The 20577-nt window shown below is 39.6% G+C and overlaps 1 protein-coding gene across 1 annotated transcript in view; it reads right to left on the reverse strand.

Moving 5' to 3' along the window:
- The window catches only part of LOC133648961 (bactericidal permeability-increasing protein-like), a 20441-nt gene extending 11543 nt beyond the window's left edge, over positions 1-8898 (reverse strand). Inside the window, exons 1-7 of the mRNA XM_062045553.1 lie at positions 8772-8898; positions 3997-4106; positions 3821-3935; positions 3620-3751; positions 3388-3543; positions 3241-3304; positions 276-336 (exon numbers count right to left, since the gene is read on the reverse strand). Of these exons, the coding sequence (XP_061901537.1) occupies positions 276-336; positions 3241-3304; positions 3388-3543; positions 3620-3751; positions 3821-3935; positions 3997-4099 (631 nt within the window). The 5' untranslated portion in view covers positions 4100-4106; positions 8772-8898. The remainder of the gene's footprint in view (positions 1-275; positions 337-3240; positions 3305-3387; positions 3544-3619; positions 3752-3820; positions 3936-3996; positions 4107-8771) is intronic.
- Positions 8899-20577: the final 11679 nt, after the last annotated feature.

Genomic DNA, 20577 nt, shown 5'->3' on the forward strand with positions numbered 1-20577 from the left:
GTCAGGTGCGGCTTATAGTCCGTAAATTACGGTGTATATATATATATATATATATATATATATATATATATATATATATATATATATATATATATATATATATATATATATATATATGTATATGTATATATATATATATATATATATATATATATATATATATATATATATATATATATATATATATGCCCGCTAGGACGAGATCCTGACATGCATGCAATCGACGGTCTGAACAGGTGCTAAAATAACGTATCCATGAACAGTTTATGCATTACCGTTGAGAGTTTTCAACTGAGGGTTCACGTCAGACAGTGCATCAGCAACACGGGGGCAGATCTAAAATAATAAAAAAAGACACATTTCAAGGCATGTCTTAAAGCCTCCATCACATCCGTTTTTAGAAATATGAGATGAATTCAAAACATGCTCTAGACAGTATTCATTTGATTTGGATAATAAAACCAGAACCACTTTTTTTGTGGCACTTATGTGATTTTAAGATCTATAGAATATAGTGTTCTGTAATGGTGTCTTGAAAAACAAGCTTTAGAATCTGTTCGCCTTTTGTGCATTCATTAAAGATAGTCTGCTGGACCGTGCACACTTATCAGATCTATCAGAAGACTACTTCTGAGTTGTTACAGTAATGTGTATGAAAAACACCTCAAAATATGTCTCAACTGACGCTCATCATGTCATTGAAGTGGAGAAGTTTACATTTCTAGTGAAGCAAGTCCTATTTTGCAGTAATGTTGAACTGTTATTAGGACATACTAAACTCATTTAGTTGCCCAGCAGGGTTATGCAGCTTATTACGTCAGAGATTCAGAACTGTAGAAGAAAATTAACTTCCTCCTGCCCTCAATCAGAACTTGAGAGGCTAAAAAAAAATAGCACTGTTAGACCATGGAGTGGTTTAGCCAGTTTCTGCACCTAAATTGCACAGAAAATATGTTCAGGGAAGCTAGAAATTCAAAATGCTACAAGTAATAGTTTAAATCTTTTTAAATATACAGTAAAATACACGAGTGCACTTATTTTAACCTGCATAGGTTCTCAAACATTTGTCACCAAGTACCACCTCAGAAAACACTTGAATCCCCAATTAAGTACCACCATAGCGTAATAGGCCTAAATATTCATTAAAAACAAGGTAGAGGTTTTCTTTTTAGCAAGTATATTTAATCATTTATGACCACTACTGTAAGTAACATCAACAATGATTCTCGAGTACATGTTTACACACTTCTTTGGCGTACCACTAGATAGAGCCCGCGTGCCACTAGTACCACAGTTTAAGAATCACTGTTGCAGAGGATGTGAATCTTGCAACTTCCTGTGGATTATGCAATTTGAGGAATATTCCACCTTTTTTTTTTAGCATGAAAAACTAGGGACACGACTGAAGTGTGAATTTGACCTTTTTTTGTTTTTAAAGAAAATACAGTTAAAGTGTAGTTGGGATAAAGGGTAGCACAAATATGTAAAAAAATATATATTTTGGAAGGGTTTAGCTATCGATTATTTTAGTAATCGTGTAATTTGTCAATTAGTTTGTTTGACTGATCGAGTAATTGGATAAATCGTTATAGAATCATTGTGTATTTTAGGGAAAACTATTGAAATAAACACATTTTTTTCTCAGCTTGCTTGAAATTGCACTTTTAACATACAGTGTGCACCGTATTCTATTACAGTGGCCGTGTGGAAACTATGTCCGCATATTTAGAGTTCCGGGCTCTCCATGTGGCCCTCATTTGATAAATTAAACAATTAATCGAAAGTTGTTTTCTAATCGAATTAATTTATTCTTGCAATTTGCAGGACACCTTTTATTATATACATATACACTGTATATGATTAATTAATATTGCGGTACTATACTAATACCTGTATACCGTTCATATATATATATATGTATATATATATGAACGGTATACTATATATATATATATAAATATATACTGTATATATATATTCGTATAGTACCGTGATACTAATTAATCATATACAGTACTATACCGCCTCTGAAAAGTTTTCTACCACTTGTCCTTAATAATGTTGACAAAATAATAGAATGATAAATTACACAATATTAAGTTAGAAAGTACCCATGATTGTCACACACACACTAGGTGTGGCAAAATTATTTTCTGCATTTGACCCATCACTCTTGATCTGCCCGGGAATCATTTTTGGTGATTTAACCCCCAATTCCAACCTTTGATGCTGAGTGTCAAGCAGGGAGGTAATGAGTCCCATTTTTATAGTCTTTGGTATGACTCGGCCGGGGTTTGAACTCACGACCTACCGATCTCAGGGCGGACACTAATACGTTACTGTATACGTCAGCAGCTAAATTAGGACCCTTTGTTTGCTTACTTACTAATAAAAGACAAGTCGTCTTGTATGTTCACTATTTTATTTAAGGACAAACTTGCAATAACTAAATATATGTTTAATGTACCGTAATATTTTTTGTTAAAATAAAGCCAATAATGCAATTTTTTGTGGTCCCCTTTATTTAGAAAAGTATCGAAATCATTTTTTTAATGCGTTTTCTTTATTTTCATGACTATTTACATTGTAGATTGTCACTGAAGGCATCAAAACTATCACACCTGTGAAGTGAAAAAACCCTTTCAGGTGACTACTTCTTGAAGCTCATCGAGAGAATGCCAAGAGTGTGCAAAGCAGTAATCAGAGCAAAGGGTGGCTATTTTGAAGAAACTACAATATAAAACATGTTTTCAGTTATTTCACTTTTTTTGTGAAGTACATGACTCCACATGTGTTCATTCATAGTTTTGATGCCTTCAGTGACAATCTACAATGTAAATAGTCATGAAAATAAAGAAAACCCATTGAATGAGAAGGTGTGTCCAAACTTTTGGTCTGTACTGTATATATACAGTATATATATATATATATATATATATATATATATATATATATATATATATATATATATATATATATATATATATATATATATATATATATATATATATATATATATATATATGTATATATATATACATTTTATTTCTTTGGGATGCAAATGGAAGCAATTCAATGGAATGGTTGTCATGCTATAACTTGTACACATTACTGTCAATTTTCACCTAATTAATAATTCTTATTGATTCCCATGTAAAATATCCATAACTTGGACCCGTCTGATTGAGGGTAAACAAGTAATGGCGATTGTAAAGAATATTGACAATGGTTTGTCCTCACCTGTTTTTCCAGCGTCTTACTCAAAGCCTTGCTGATGAATTTTCTGAAAAGATTGTACAGCCAGCTGAGATAAAAGAGACACAACAGCGTTATTGAAAAAAGCTCTCACTTTATCTGAGCAGCAGTGCAGGTTAGTGATTATCTCACCTGGCTCCACCGTGGAATTTAACATTGACACTGCCAACATTAGCCGTACAACCAGCGCTACTGACTCGAGGTCGCCCTGTCTCATCACTTGTGACGGCGATACTTGTACTGACCGTCAGTCCACTCACGCTCAAATCAAAGCGACCGCTGTCCCTCCTTTTAAGAGAAACAAGTCATTAAATCGTCCCTGTGTCTGTTTCTAGGTGTCAAGAGCACATCTTGTCTTACTCACAATATTCTGCGGAACTTGACCCTCCAGTTTCCCTTCATGCTGATGAAGGCGTTCTCAATAGACAGTCTGACACCAGTCCCTGGCACCAGAGCCACCGCAGACGAAGGTAGTCCCACAGACACTACTTGCATACTGGAAGAAACAACGTAGTTGTGAACAACCAGTAGTTTATACATAATTAGATCCACGCCTTAGCCTTACTTTGACAAGCTGTACTTGACCTTGCCAGCGACGGGCACTCTCTGTGATCCGGACATATCCGGGACTGTAATGCTTTGGAGCTTGCGCTGGATCGACGCCATTCCGAGTTGCCTGCCTTTAAGACAAGAGTGTTAAATGATGAAGCGTGTCGGTGTTTTGGCGAGTACAATCCTTACCATATTCAATGCCTTTATCTGTCAGTTGGAGCTTTACTCCCGGATTGGCGCATGAGGTCATGTGACACACCGCAACTAACACCAGCCAGCACCACTGTGACATGTTGAACCTTTGGCAAACATGAAAAACATGATCAGACAATAGATCAATGATAACCTTAAACTGAATTAAACAGTAACAATATAATTTCATTGGCAGAAGAAACATTAAATATTAGGGATGTCCGATAATATCGGACTGCCGATATTATCGGCCGATAAATGCTTAAAAATTTAATATCGGAAAGGGTGGCCGTATAAACAACTTTAACACTGTTACAAATATGCGCCACACTGTGAACCCACACCAAACAAGAATGACAAACACATTTCGGGAGACCATCCGCACTGTAACACAACATAAACACAACAGAACAAATACCCAGAATCCCTTGCAGCACTAACTCTTCCGGGACGCTACAATATACACCCCCCGGTACCCCCTACACCCCCCCCCCCACCTCAACCCCGCCCACCTCAACCTCCAGAGAGCATGTCCCAAATTCCAAGCTGCTGTTTTGAGGCATGTTAAAAATAATAATTCACTTTGTGACTTCAATAATAAATATGGCAGTGCCATTTTGGCATTTTGTTTTCCATAACTTGAGTTGATTTATTTTGGAAAACCTTGTTACATTGTTTAATGCATCCAGCGGGGCATCACAACAAAATTAGGCATAATAATGTGTTAATATATATATATCAGTATCAGTTGATATCGGAATCGGTAATTAAGAGTTGGACAATATCGGGATATCGGCAAAAAAGCCATTATCGGACATCTCTATTAAATATTGTTCTGGCTTCTTAAAGGGGAACTGCACTTTTTTTTTTTTTTTTTGCCTATCGTTCACAATCAGTATAAAATACATGACGACGGATGGATTTATTTTATTCAAATGCATTCTAACTTGTAAATAAAAGTCCGCTTAAAGTGGAGCCAATGGGAGATCCTCTATTCCAATAAAAAAAACATCTAAAAAGCTAGCGTTGCGTCCGACCAGTCTTCTTCTCAGGGAATAAAACACACTGGTCAATCCCAAATTATTCTTTCGGATGACATACTGTATGTGTTGAGTAAGAAGGATCACCAAGAAAGAGTAGCAATATTATCAAGTTTTACTAAAGCTTTAGGAGACCAGCCCTCACAATGCTATAATAGCAGCATCAAGAAGCGGTCTGAAAATCAAACAGAAGCAGTCAGCTTTAGTACATGTGTGTGTATATATATATATATATATATATATATAGTTAAGGTTAAAGTACCAATGATTGTCACACACACACTAGGTGTGGCGAAATTATTCTCTGCATTTGACCCATCACCCTTGATCACCCCCTGGGAGGTGAGGGGAGCAGTGGGCAGCAGCGTAGCCGCGCCCGGGAATCATTTTTGGTGATTTAACCCCCAATTCCAACCCTTGATGCTGAGTGCCAAGCAGGGAGGTAATGGGTCCCATTTTTGATAGTCTTAGGTATACCTATATATAGTGTGTGAATGTGAGTGCGAATATTGTCTGTCTATCTGTGTTGGCCCTGCGATGAGGTGGCGACTTGTCCAGGGTGACCCCGCCTTCCGCCCGAATGCAGCTGAGATAGGCTCCAGCACCCCCCGCGACCCCAAAAAGGGACAAGCGGTAGAAAATGGATGTATGGATATATATACCTTTTAAAACGGTAAAAAATCATTATTACGGGTAATTCACATCACTCTTGTAAAGCTCATCAACCGTATCCTTGCAAATGTTGCAAATCACATGAAAAATCATATTGACTATTGTAATTGAATAAAGTGCCATTTCTTAAAAACTTTCGCGCGTTCATACTTTAGGGACACTGTATAGTTCTTTAAATCCCTCTGATATAAGAAGACATGCAAGCTTTCTGAGGAATTTTCAAACAAAACAAACTGTCATTTGCTGTGTGGAAAAAATTGAATAAAATAAATTTTTTACAAATGCTAATTATTGTGGAAGCCAGTTGCAGACGCGTACAACAGCACCAGAATGTCCAGTGTCAGTTCAGGCTTGATAAAAAGCTGCTTTCATTGTGACCAATCCACCAAAAGCACATGATTCTTGTTAGGCCACATAATTAGGTTGAGCCACATCCACTGCCTGTTTTGTAACTAACTTTGTACCAGTAAATAGTTATACTAATTAATACATTTATACTATTCTTCTCACAATCATCTTGGCCCTTTTGTGGCAAAAATGTACAGACAGAAAAATTGTGATTAATTCAGCTTTTTTCCATAAATTACTTACACTTAAGACTCGCTCAAAACTACCAAACATTGAACAAATGTCAAGGATCGTTAACCCTTTAAATGCCATAGTATTAAATCCATAGTAGGGATTAGAGTCTTTGACATTTCGAAATATTGGCAATAAAATTAATCCGATTTTAATTATAATTGAAATTCTTGGCACCTTTGCCAAACGGAATCCATCCTGTTTGGGTCCCACATCAACCTTAAGAAAGTCAATGACTTCACCATAAAAGTGGGTGACATTGTTATCACCAGGAAAGATGAGGTCACCTACCTAGGTTCCATTCTAGAGGCTAATCTTTCCTGTGATAAAATGGCAACCGAGGTAATCAAAAAGGTCAACCAACGAACGAGATTTCTCTATAGAATCTCCTCTCTGGTCAACAAAAGCACCATGAAGATTCTAGCGGGAACTCTCGTTCAACCCTTTTTCGATTACGCATGCACCTCCTGGTACCCTAGCGCCTCCAAAACCCTCAAATCTAAACTCCAAACATCCCAGAACAAGCTAGTCAGATTACTTCTAGACCTCCACCCCAGATCACACCTCACTCCTACCCACTTCTCCAAAGTGGGCTGGCTCAGGGTGGAGGACAGAGTAAAACAACTTGCACTGAGCCTAGTCTATAAAATCCGCTACACCTCCCTGATACCAAAGTACATGTCAAACTACTTCCTTAACGTAAATGACCGCCATAACCACAACACCAGGGGGAGCTCCACTAACCACGTTAAACCCAGATTCCGATCTAACAAAGGTCTTAACTCATTCTCTTTCTATGCCACATCAATGTGGAATGCGCTCCCAGCAGGTATAAAAGAAAGGGCATCTCTATCCTCCTTCAAAACCGCAATAAAAGTTCACCTCCAGGCAACTTCAACCCTAAACTAACACCCTCCCCGGACTGTTAATAATCAAAGGTAAATAATCAAATGTAGATACTTTTTCTTACGCCTTCTGATCTCTCTCTCTTTCTCTGTTCTCAATTGTTGATGACTGAAATGATGATAACAACCAAACCTAACCACCCCCCACACACACACACACACACACCCCGGATTGTAAATAATGTAAATAATTCAATGTATATACCCTGATGATTATCTTGTGTGATGACTGTATTATGATGATAGTATATATCTGATAGTATATATCTGTATCATGAATCAATTTAAGTGGACCCCGACTTAAACAAGTTGAAAAACTTATTCGGGTGTTACCATTTAGTGGTCAATTGTACGGAATATGTACTTCACTGTGCAACCTACTAATAAAAGTCTCAATCAATCAATTCCTTTCAAAGATCACTTGGGGGGAAAAAAAATCAGACCTGCTTAACATTTTGTCAGGATTTTAACCATTTTAATTCCAGGTTTAATTATTTGGAATGTTTAATATCATCTATTAAAAAGACACAAAAAACGAATGATTCTTGATATAATAATTAGTAGGCAAAAAGAGAATAAAACCAGGGCACCGTGACAGTCACATGTCTGCATAAAATATGGCAAAAAGTACAAAGAATTCCCGTAACATTGACTTTACTTTGTAAAAACTGCCCAATAAAATGTCACATATCTTTTAATTACAATAAAATGTTGACATTACATAATCCTTGGTTTTATAATTTTTTTTAAATGGATTTCAATGGTCCGTTGTTTGCCTTTTTATGTTACATAAAAAATTAAAAAAGATATCAAAGCAAGTTTGTTGCATCTTTGACATAACCAAGACGGACTAATCACCACCAAAGTCACATCCTGCTACTATTTACTATATTGAAACATTGTCTTACTTTGTGTTTTTTATGATAAATAGAAACACTTTTTCAAGTAATTACTCTGAAATAAGTAGTTTTGAGCAGGTGTGAACTGTTTAATGATAATGGGAAAAAAAATTATGATTTCATTTTTTTATTTATTTATTTATTTCAGGCAATGACATACATTTTTTTTTTTTTTTTTAAAGTGCAAAGTTGACGACACATAATATAAATTAATATATTGCAAAAGGTAATGTATAGTATGTAATGCATGATGATTTAAGATTTATTTTTTTACACAATTTAGTTGCGTATAAATTACTTAATATAGCCAGAATGGTTACCATGTAAAAAAAAAAAAGTTATGGAAAAAATTTACAAAAACGGGATAGACTATCCATCCATTTTTTACCGCTTATCCCTTTCGGATAAGGTTTGAATATTTAGATTTTTCTTTGGTTTATTTTCCATTCGGAAAAAAACGCATTTGTTCCGAACGTTGAAAATGTAACAATGTTTTAAATGTAAAGCATGTGACCGAGTATACGGTTGGAAACTGCAATTATTTTCTTTGTGAACCAGAAGTAGAAACATGTGTGTCTCTCTCAACACATATAATCACAGTGTGGAGAAGCTGAGGCTCACAAAGATCACTTTAAACCAACATTTAAGCATGCAAAATTGACGCTACGAGAGCTTACCTGAAAGAGCGTGGCGGTTGTTAGTCCTGCGGTGTCTGTGCGACGAGTGAAAGAGGAAGGACGACACGGGGCCTTTAATTCACTTCATCAGGAAGTGGAGTTTCCCCACGTGTGAACAGTGGGAACTTTTGTTGTTTGCACAGTTGTGGGAATGCTTTTATTGCGCCACAAAACTGAACTTCCCAAATCTATACAGAATCAAACAGAGGAAGAGCATGAGTAATACTCTGCATGCAATGTCAGGGCTACTTATTTTTCTTGTAACCCCGTTATACAACTGTTAGAATATTATTGCAAATATACAAAACCCAAAACTAGTGAAGTTGGCACGTTGTGTAATTCGTAAATAAAAACATAATTCAATTGAATAGACTGCAAAGACAAGATACTTAATGTTCGAAATGAGAAACTTTATTTTGTTTTGCAAATAATCATTAACGTAGAATTTAAAGGCAGCAACACATTGCAAAAAAGTTGGCACAGGGGCATTTTTACCACTGTGTTACATGGCCTTTCCTTTTAACAACACTCAGTAAACGTTTGGGAACTGAAGAGACCAATTTTTGAAGCTTTTCGGGTGGAATTATTTCCCATTCTTGCTTGATGTACAGCTTGAGTTGTGGTATTTTACGCTTCATAATGCGCCACACATTTTGAATGATAAACAGTCCTGGACTACAGGCAGGCCAGTCTAGTACCCGCACTCTTTTACTATGAAGCCACGCTGTTGTAACACGTGGCTTGGCATTGTCTTGCTGAAATAAGCAGGGGCGTCCGTGATAACGTTGCTTGGATGGCAACATATGTTGAAAAAGAAGAAGCTTATCGACTACGGTGTCGGCACAGACTACAAAGGCGGACCCGCGCAATTTTTCAAGATTTATGCAGATCCCAAATACAGATCAGCAGGTACCAGAAGGTAAGAAAAGTTGCTTTGGCATACAAAACGCCAGATAATATGTCTTAATATATCCACACACACCATAATAATACTTATATGTCGAAGCACATCAAGCGGTGCGGCTTCATAGCTTACCAAAGTCGTACTAAAAACATTTTGATAGATTTTTGAGTACCGTGTGTAATGTTCTATATTTTCAATGGAACATATACAATGTTGGTGTTGTTTACTTGAGCCATATTGCCGTCATAGTGCAGCCTACACCATACTTGCCAACCCTCCCGATTTTCCCGGGAGACTCACGAATTTCAGTGCCCCTCACGAAAATCTCCCCGGGCAACCATTCTCCCGAATTTCTCCCGATTTCCACCCGGACAACAATATTGGGGGCGTGCCTTAAAGGCACTGCCTTCAGCGTCCTCAACAACCTGTCGTCACGTCCGCTTTTCCTCCATACAAACAGCGTTCCGGCCCTGTCACATAATATATGCGGCCTTTACACACACATAAGTGAATGCAAGGCATTCTTGGTCAACAGCCATGCAGGTCACACTGAGGGTGACCGTATAAACAACTTTAACACTGTTACAAATATGCGCCACACTGTGAACCCACACCAAACAAGAATGACAAACACATTGCGGGAGAACATCCGCACCGTAACACAACATAAACACAACAGAACAAATACCCAGAATCCCTTAATAATAATAATACCTGGGATTTATATAGCGCTTTTCTAAGTACCCAAAGTCGCTTTACATGTAGAACCCATCATTCATTCACACCTGGTGGTGGTAAGCTACTTTCATAGCCACAGCTGCCCTGGGGTAGACTGACGGAAGCGTGGCTGCAATTTGCGCCAACGGCCCCTCCGACCACCACCTATCATTCATCATTCAATTCACCGGTGTGAGTGGCACCGGGGGCAAGGGTGAAGTGTCCCGCCCAAGGACACAACGGCAGCGATTTTTTATTTTTTTGGATGGTAAGAGGCGGGGAGCGAATATACACCCCCCGCTACCACCAAACCCTGACACGACCCCCCCCCCCCCAATCTCCCGAATTCGGAGGTCTCCAGGTTGGCAAGTATGGCCTACACTTATCTCTTATGTTTGACTGCCTTCTACTGGTCACACTTATCATTGCACCATGTACCAAATAAAGTAGCTTCGAGGTGGGTGAGCTCAACCAAACTTACTCCTTACATTAGGCCGGAGGTCGGCAACCCGCGGCTCTGGAGCCGCATGCGGCTCTTTAGCGCCGCCCTAGTGGCTTTCTGGAGATTTTTCAAAATTGTATGAAGAATGGAAAAAGATGAGGGGGAAAAAAAAAATCTATTTTTTTTGTTTTAGTGTGGTTTCTGTAGGAGGACAAACATGACACAAACCTCCCTAATTGTTATAAATCACACTGTTTATATTAAACATGCTTCACTGATTCGAGTATTTGGAGAGCGCCGTTTTGTCCTACTAATTTTTTCGGTCCTTGAACTCACCGTATAGTTTGTTTACATGTATAACTTTCTCCGACTTTCTAGGACGTGTTTTATGCCACTTCTTTTTCTGTCTCATTTTGTCCACCACACTTTTAACGTTGTGCATGAATGCACAAAGGTGAGTTTTGTTGATGTTATTGACTTGTGTGGAGTGCTAATCAGACATATTTGGTCACTACATGACTGCAAGCTAATCGATGCTAACATGCTATTTAGGCTAGCGATATGTACATATTGCATCATTATGCCCCATCTGTAGGTATATTTGAGGTCATTTAGTTTCCTTTAAGTCCTCTTAATTAAATTTATATCTCATGACACATGTAATATGGCTTTTAATTTTTTGCGGCTCCAGACAGATTTGTTTTTGTATTTTTGGTCCAATTTGGCTCTTTCAACATTTTGGGTTGCCGACCCCTGCATTAGGCGCACCGGGTTATAAGGCGCACTGTCGAGTTTTGAGGGAAAACAATTATTTTAAGTGCGCTTTATAGTCCGGAAAATACGGTGTGATAATATACTGTAATATTTGTTGCAATATTGCATACTATTAAAGTTTAAAAGGTATGCAATTTCAAGCAGTACATATTTTTTTTCTGTCAAAATGAAAAAAATGTATTACATTTAGTGAGAACATTTTAAGTACTTTATTGACACATATCACTTCCAGGTGTAAAAATAAAATGATGTCGCGGGCCAGATCTGGCCCCCTGGTTAGGGTTAGGGTGATGTAGCGTATTGATTTAATCTTAATTTATCCAGGGTAAAGTCATGAAGAACAGATTTTCATTTGCAATGCTGAACCTGTGTGTGTATTTTATAAAGCTACACCACCAACCTTATTTCACAATAACAACATCCTTGGACAAATGAGTGTGCGATTACATGTTTGCCGTCAACTGAAGTAACATCGGACTGCACAGTGAACACTTTCCCAACCCCAAAGTTGAGCAAGAGCCTCTCATTTCAGTGTGACAGTTTATAGCGACATGCCGTACTCTTAAGTCACTTTTATTTATTTCTTCATTAAAGAGGAACTACACTTGAAAATGTTGCCTCTTGTTCACAATCATCATGACACACGAAAATGTGTATATTTTTTAGTGTATTCTAACTCGTAAACTAAAGTCTGGTTACTATGTCCAACTTCATTGTAAATATCACACAGTTTGTTGCCATCTTGTGGACAATGTGAGTAATTCAGGTTAATGACCACGAATTGCATGTTGAAGTGAACCTGGCACAGTATTTAATATATGACCCAATCCAAACAAATGTTCCCACTCCTGGCGCAAATAAACCAACACAAAAAGTCAACATAACACGAACTGATCACCGAACTTTGTGAATGTTACAAAAAACGTCCGCGCACAACACAATTAAAAAATTACACCCATTTAAATCCCATGCAATGCATGATGGGAAAAATGATATTTCTGACTGATTACAAAACTTTAGGGAGGTCGTCACGGAAGTAAACAAGGTAGGAGTTGAACTTTCACATACTTTTATTATCCTATTATATTATGTGGAAGTCTCTTCCGTGGTGGGTTCCCCTGAGACCGACAGAATCCTCGTGAGCCAGGTTTGAGTCAGTCTTTATTTTTGTGTTTTTATCGCTCAGGGCCGTGTCGTCGGCGGCCTCTTTCTCGCTCGTGTGGGGTTTTCCCTTCTCTCCTCCGCACTCCTCCTCATGGCCTCGGACGCTGCTGATAAAGGAGACCGGTGATTAGATAACCAGCCCCAGCTGGGCAATCTACTCACCTCTCAGCTGGGCTTCCAAGCCGGGCCATACACACTCCCTTCCCGCAGGAGGCGCGCCGACCACGCCCCCCCTCCACATATTATATATGAATTAATACATCCATTATTTTAATATATATATTAGGATCAGGATGCTTTATTATTGTCCATTCTTTAACATGTACAAGACACATAAGAACTGAAATTACATTTTCGGCACAGTCCCACTAAGAGCAGACATACATTACAGGGAGACAAGACGGGACCGCCAACGGATCAGCCACTTACGGCGCTCCTTAAAAAAGGTGGGAAAAAGTTGATATTGGGAAAGGAGGGAAGAGTAAAAAATATCAGTCGAAGGCTGGACCCTCGGGAGGGGGTCCAGACTGAGTCCAAGGGAAAAAACCTAATTTGCCATAGCACACATAAACATGTTACATATAATCACAACAACTCGCAACAGAGGGGGGTGGGGGGGGGGGGGGGGAGTTGGGGCCCTGGAGGCCGGCCTGCTGCTATAAAGCGCTACTCAGCCGTCCATCACCCCGAAGGGGAATTAAGCGGTGGTGAAGGTGTTGGGTGGGGGTGGGAAGTGTGTTTGTGTATATGCCCATTGTCTTTGGGTGTAGTGGAGTTGTGTTCATAAGCCCAGGGTCGTTCTGCATGCAATGCAAGCAAAGTTCGACTTCCAGGTGTCGTTGAGGAGGGAGCGAGGTCAAAAGGGCTGTCAAAGTTAACGCGATAAGACGCTAACTTTAAATTCCCATAACGAAACTAATTTTTTTCGTGGCCGATTAACGCACATGCGTCCTTTTTTACCCTCGGGCCATGCGGTAGCAGGGGGGAGTTGGGCCCCTGGAGGCCGGCCTGCCGCTATAAAGTGCTACTCAGCCGTCCATCACCCTGAAGGGGAATTAAGCGGTGGTGAAGGCGTTGGGTGGGGGTGGGAAGTGTGTTTGTGTATATGCCCATTGTCTTTGGGTGTAGTGGAGTTGTGTTCATAAGCCCAGGGTCGTTCTGCATGCAATGCAAGCAAAGTTCGACTTCCAGGTGTCGTTGAGGAGGGAGCGAGGTCAAAAGGGCTGTCAAAGTTAACGCGATAAGACGTTAGCTTTAAATTTCAATAACGAAACAAAATGTTTTTGCGGCCGATTAACGCACACGCGTGCTTTTTGACCCTCGGGCCGTGCGGTAACGGGGGTAACTTGGCTGCAGTTCACTAGTTAGTGATGAGTCACAAGCGGGGAAATAGCGAGCAGAAACGGACAAAGAAAAGGCTGCATTTTGGAAACATCAGGTTCAAAGCCATGGCAAGTTGTTCTCCCAACATTTTTTCGCCGTGAGAGGAGGCGACATCCCCGCAGCAAACGCCTGCTGTGCGCGTCATTCAGAGGTGGGTGGTTTGATTGATTGATTGAAACTCTTATTAGATTGCACAGTACAGTACATATTCCGTACAATTGACCACTAAATAGTAACACCCGAATAGGTTTTTCAACTTGTTTAAAGGCCTACTGAAATGAATTTTTTTTATTTAAACGGGGATAGCAGATCTATTCTATGTGTCATACTTGATCATTTCGCGATATTGCCATATTTTTGCTGAAAGGATTTAGTATAGAACAACGACGATAAAGATTGCAACTTTTGGTATCTGATAAAAAAAAGGCTTGCCCCTACCGGAAGTAGCGTGACGTAGTCAGTTGAACATATACGCAAAGTTCCCTATTGTTTACAATGATGGCCGCATGAAGTGAGAGAGATTCGGACCGAGAAAGCGACAATTTCCCCATTAATTTGAGCGAGGATGAAAGATTTGTGGATGAGTAAAGTGCAAGTGAAGGACTAGTGGGGAGTTGAAGCTATTCAGATAGGGAAGATGCTGTAAGAGCCGGGGGTGACCTGATATTCAGCTGGGAATGACTACAACAGTAAATAAACACAAGACATATATATACTCTATTAGCCACAACACAACCAGGCTTATATTTAATATGCCACAAATTAATCCTGCATAAAAACACCTGCGTGTTTGTTATGCTAGCTCCTAGCTCCTCTGCTAGCTCCTAGCTCCATAGAACACGCCAATACAATTCAAACACCTGATCAACACACACCATCACTCAGCCCAAAAGACCGTTTCCTTAACCCAAGGTTCATAAAGCTTATATATTTTTAAAAAGTTACGTACGTGACGCGCACATACGGTCAAGTTATCGAATGTTTAGCAGCCAAGGCTGCATACTCACGGTACCTGATATTCAGCTGGGAATGACTACAACAGTAAATAAACACAAGACATATATATACTCTATTAGCCACAACACAACCAGGCTTATATTTAATATGCCACAAATTAATCCTGCATAATAACACCTGCGTGTTTGTTATGCTAGCTCCTAGCTCCTCTGCTAGCTCCTAGCTCCATAGAACACGCCAATACAATTCAAACACCTGATCAACACACACCATCACTCAGCCCAAAAGACCGTTTCCTTAACCCAAGGTTCATAAAGCTTATATATTTTTAAAAAGTTACGTACGTGACGCGCACATACGGTCAAGTTATCGAATGTTTAGCAGCCAAGGCTGCATACTCACGGTACCTGATATTCAGCTGGGAATGACTACAACAGTAAATAAACACAAGACATATATATACTCTATTAGCCACAACACAACCAGGCTTATATTTAATATGCCACAAATTAATCCTGCATAATAACACCTGCGTGTTTGTTATGCTAGCTCCTAGCTCCTCTGCTAGCTCCTAGCTCCATAGAACACGCCAATACAATTCAAACACCTGATCAACACACACAATCACTCAGCCCAAAAGACCGTTCACCTAACCCAAGGTTCATAAAGCTTATATATTTTTAAAAAGTTACGTACGTGACGCGCACGTAGGTACGGTATGTGTTATGCTAGCTCCTCTGCTAGCTCCTAGCTCCATAGAACACGCCAATACAATTCAAACACATGATCAACACACACAATCACTCAGCCCAAAAGACCGTTCACCTAATCCAAGGTTCATAAAGCTTATATATTTTTAAAAAGTTACGTACGTGACGCGCACGTAGGTACGGTACGTGTTATGCTAGCTCCTCTGCTAGCTCCTAGCTCCATAGAACACGCCAATACAATTCAAACACATGATCAACACACACAATCACTCAGCCCAAAAGACCGTTCACCTAACCCAAGGTTCATAAAGCTTATATATTTTAAAAAAGTTACGTACATACGCAAAAAAAAGCCAAAGCTGCATACTCACAGTAGCACGTCTGCGTCTTTGTCATCCAAATCAAAGTAATCCTGGTAAGAGTCTGTGTTGTCCCAGTTCTCTACAGGCGTCTGTGTATCCAAATCAAAAGTCCTCCTGGTTAGAGTCTCTGTTATCCGAGTTCTTCCATCTTGACTGCATCTTTCGGGAATGTAAACAAAGAAGCGCCGGCTGTGTACTGTTGTGGCTGACTACGTTCGAAAAATACGTCCATTTCGCACCGACAACTTTCTTCTTTGCTTGCTTGGCTTCCTTCTCCATAATGCAATGAACATGATTGAAACAGATTCACGAACACAGATGTCCAGAATACTGTGGAATTATGAAATGAAAACAGAGCTTTTTCGTATCGACTTCAATGTGGAAGGCATACCCGTGTTCGCCGGGCTACGTCACGCGCATACGTCATCCTCAGAGGCGTTTCGAACCGGAAGTTTAGCGGCAAATTTAAAATGTCACTTTATAAGTTAACCCGGCCGTATTGGCATGTGTTATAATGTTAAGATTTCATCATTGATATATAAACTATCAGACTGCGTGGTCGGTAGTAGTGGCTTTCAGTAGGCCTTTAAGTCGGGTTCCACGTAAATCAATTCATGGTACTTCACTTCCGTGGTCAGATTGCAGTTAAGGTGCAGGGAGAACATAACATTTAGATTGTTGCTGTGACTGATTCAGTAAATACAATAGAAATGAAAGACGGCAGGCAGGAAGTCGAAAGGGGACATTTTTTTATCGCAGTCGATCCGACATCAAAACACGTCAAGACACTTTCTCAAACCCATACATTCATCCATTTTCTACCGCTTGTCCCTCCCAGGGTCGCGGGGTGTGCTGGAGCTTATCCTAGCTGCACTCGGGCAGAAGGCGGAATACACCCTGGACTAATCACACATATTTCCAGCTTCAGAATAAAAGCGCTATGCTATACATTCGGTTTAGCTACATTAACAAAATAGAAATTCCTTACATTAAAGTTAAAGTTAAAGTACCAATGATTGTCACACACATACGAGGTGTGGCGAAATTATTCTCTGCATTTGACCCATCACCCTTGATCACCCCCTGGGAGGTGAGGGGAGCAGTGAGCAGCAGCAGTGACCGCGCCCGGGAATCATTCTTGTTGATTTAACCCCCAATTCCAACCCTTGATGCAGAGTGCCAAGCAGGGAGGTAATGGGTCCCATTTTTATAGTCTTTGGTACGACTCGGCTGGGGTTTGAACTCACAACCTGGTTTTCACTGGTTTAAATGTAACTTAGATATTGGGGTTCACTATGTAAAAGCGCTTTGAGTCACTAGAGAAAAGCGCTATATAAATATAATTCACTTCACTTCACAACCTACCGATCTCAGGGCGGACACACTAACACGATCATGCTATGTCAGAGATGTTTTGTATTGTTATTCTGTGATATTTGCACCTGAAGAAATGCTACTACATCAGTTGAGGAATATGGGGGTAGGGGTGTTTTTTTTAAATTGTTTGGCTGAAATATTGTGTAAATTCTTTGATAACATGTACTGGTCGAGTCCTCAATTACTCAATGATTAGCAGGCTGAATATTACATTTGATTAATAAATAGAGAAGGTTAAAACATTGCCATGCAGCAATATGAAGACTGTTTACTTGTACAACATGTAATGTACAGAATATCAGAAGCATTTATTTAGGTAGAAATATCACAGGTTACATTACCAATCAAAAGATGATCGTAACAATCCACATTTTGTGTTGTTAATGCGTGAAACTCAGGCCTGGCCCTAACCAATCTGGCGCCCTAGGCAAGATTTTAGGTGGCGCGCCCCCCCCCCCCCCCCCCGCCCCCACATCGGCAGTGAAGTGTATATACTCACAAGAAACCGAATAGCTTTGTTTTTGACCTTTTTTTTTTACTTAAAGAAAGCAAATTAACATATTATATGAGAATGTTATGTTATGATTATCTTTAACCGAATCACAGCAGTGCTCAAATTAAAAAAACAGCATTCCCTCTCATGTTATATTGCTTAATTAACATTAATGATGTGCACTTTAACAACTAGGCTTACAACTATACCAAATATACAAAGGGGTGGAAAAGTGACTATTACCTGCAGGGCAAACATTAGCTAACCAGAAGGCAATAACAATGTAAACAAAAAACACCTGCTTAAAATATCTAATACAAATGTCCCTGAGGAATGTAAGGTGGGAGTACTGTAATTACCTAACGTTACATTATTATTTTCCATAACAATTTAGCCCCCTCCACAATATTAATCCGACGTTAAAACAGAACTAGCTATTTATTGATTAGCAATTTCCGAATCATGTAACATTAGCTTAATGCTAAAAAAACAGGTTACTATCACATTCTGTAACAGACAAATAATTTCATGTAGGCTAACGTTACCTCCCTGCTACCTCTGTCTTTTTCTCGTTTCTCCTCCTCTTCTTTTGTATTTTTTCTTCCCTGGGCACCTGACAGTTTTGGCCGTTTTGACATCTTGTGTTGATTTTTTGATGTGGCAAGAGTCATGATATGGGAAGGGAGGGGCGCACCGTGCGGGGGGAGGGGGGGGGGGGTCTAATGTTGTAACAAATAATATTTCTATTAAATAGGCTTTACTTTGCATTTTAATTAACGTGGGATTATTTTTTGTATTTAGAAATAATAGTACCAACTTTTTTTTTTTTTCTTCTCCAACATTTGTGGCACTGGCGTGGCGCCCCCTGATGGACGGCGCCCTTAGCATTTGCCTATACGGCCTATGCCACGGGCCGGCCCTGGTGAAACTGGTATCTAAACATGGAAGTGTAGCTCTTCTCCTCTGAATGCAAGTGCTCCTAAAGCAAGAAATACAAATTCTGTATTTCTACAAAATCTGACAAGACGTTAACATTAGTATGTTTGAGGAAATTTGATTATATGCATGTGTGAGTGTATGTACAGTATGTATGTATGTATGTTTGTACAGTAAATGTGTGTGTGTATGTATGTGCGTGCGTTTGTACCTAAGTATGTATGAATACTCTGTATGTAAGTATGTATGTTTGCATGTAGGTAGGTCTTTATTGTCATTGCACAAGTACAACGAAACTTTGTTTTCAGCACAAATCCATTCAAGATTAGACAGACAAACAGTGTACAGGGTTACAGAACAGGAACGACGCACCCCATAAAACAGACCTGGGCAAATTAAGGCCCGGGGGCCACATGCGGCCCGTTAAGCTTTTCAATCTGGGCCGCCGGACATTCCCAAATAATTTTTTTGAGATCTTTAAGATGGAAAGTGTAGCTGCCATTATGATGTGCACTGATGTTTTCTAATGACCGTAAGTCTTGAACTATACAAAGTATTTCAATGGTTGGAATCTGCGCTTTTGGATGATATACCAATTACTATGGTAATCTAATTAGTTACTATGGTCATCTAATTAGTTACGATGGCCATCTAATTAGTTACTATGGTAATCTACGTCACAGCAGCTCAGATGAGGCACCAAGCAGTGTGGGCAGGGAGCGTTTACACAGACTAGGAAGGAGATGTTCACAACAAAGTTCTAAAGCTTAGTGATATATCAGATATATCAGATTGTAGGTGGGTTTATTTTGTACCCTTCGCGTTCATATTTCACTGTTTGTTGCATTTTTGTTGCGTTTCACTTGATTGTAAAATGTGGGGGTGTGACATTCATATTTTGTCAATAGTGTTTTATCGTTCATAGAAAAATGTAAAATTCCATTACGTTTTTTAATGCGGTCTGTCATAACGATTTTAGCATTCAATCAGACATTATTGTGAGGTTTTGTATTAGTGTTCCTAAAAATAGATATATCGGCCCCCAGACACATTTTTTCCTCTAAATGTCAAAATAATTGCCCAGGCCTGCCATAAAAGGTAAATGGGAAAAAAGGTAAACGCTGGGGAAGGATGAGTAAAAAAAATACAATCTAGACTGGGCTCCTAAGGGGGCCCAGTCTGGAGTGGGAAAAAAAACATCCACAGCAAAGCACATATACGTATTACAACATACCTCTCGAGATATCTAGCAACAGAGGGGAGGGAGTGGGGGGGGGGGCATGGTGGCAGGCTGCAGCTCTCAGGCGCTGCCCATCCGTCCATCACCCCTATGGGATTTGCGTCAAGGGCGTTGGATGGAGGGTGGGGTATGTGTGTGTGGCGTATATTTTTAGTGGATGCATGTGTGTGTGTGTAAGCCTGCAGTGTGTCTCTGTTCCGCGGCCTTGATGTCGTGCAGCCGATAGTCAGTCCAAAGTCAACAGCGACAGGTGTACAATATATTTGTATGTGCGGGAACTAAAGTACGGCCCCAGCCAACCAGAAAGCCCAACCCAAAAACAGCAGGTGCGTTACCCAGGGAGCAAG

Source organism: Entelurus aequoreus, linkage group LG01, assembly GCF_033978785.1.
Source record: "Entelurus aequoreus isolate RoL-2023_Sb linkage group LG01, RoL_Eaeq_v1.1, whole genome shotgun sequence".
NCBI lineage: Eukaryota > Metazoa > Chordata > Actinopteri > Syngnathiformes > Syngnathidae > Entelurus > Entelurus aequoreus.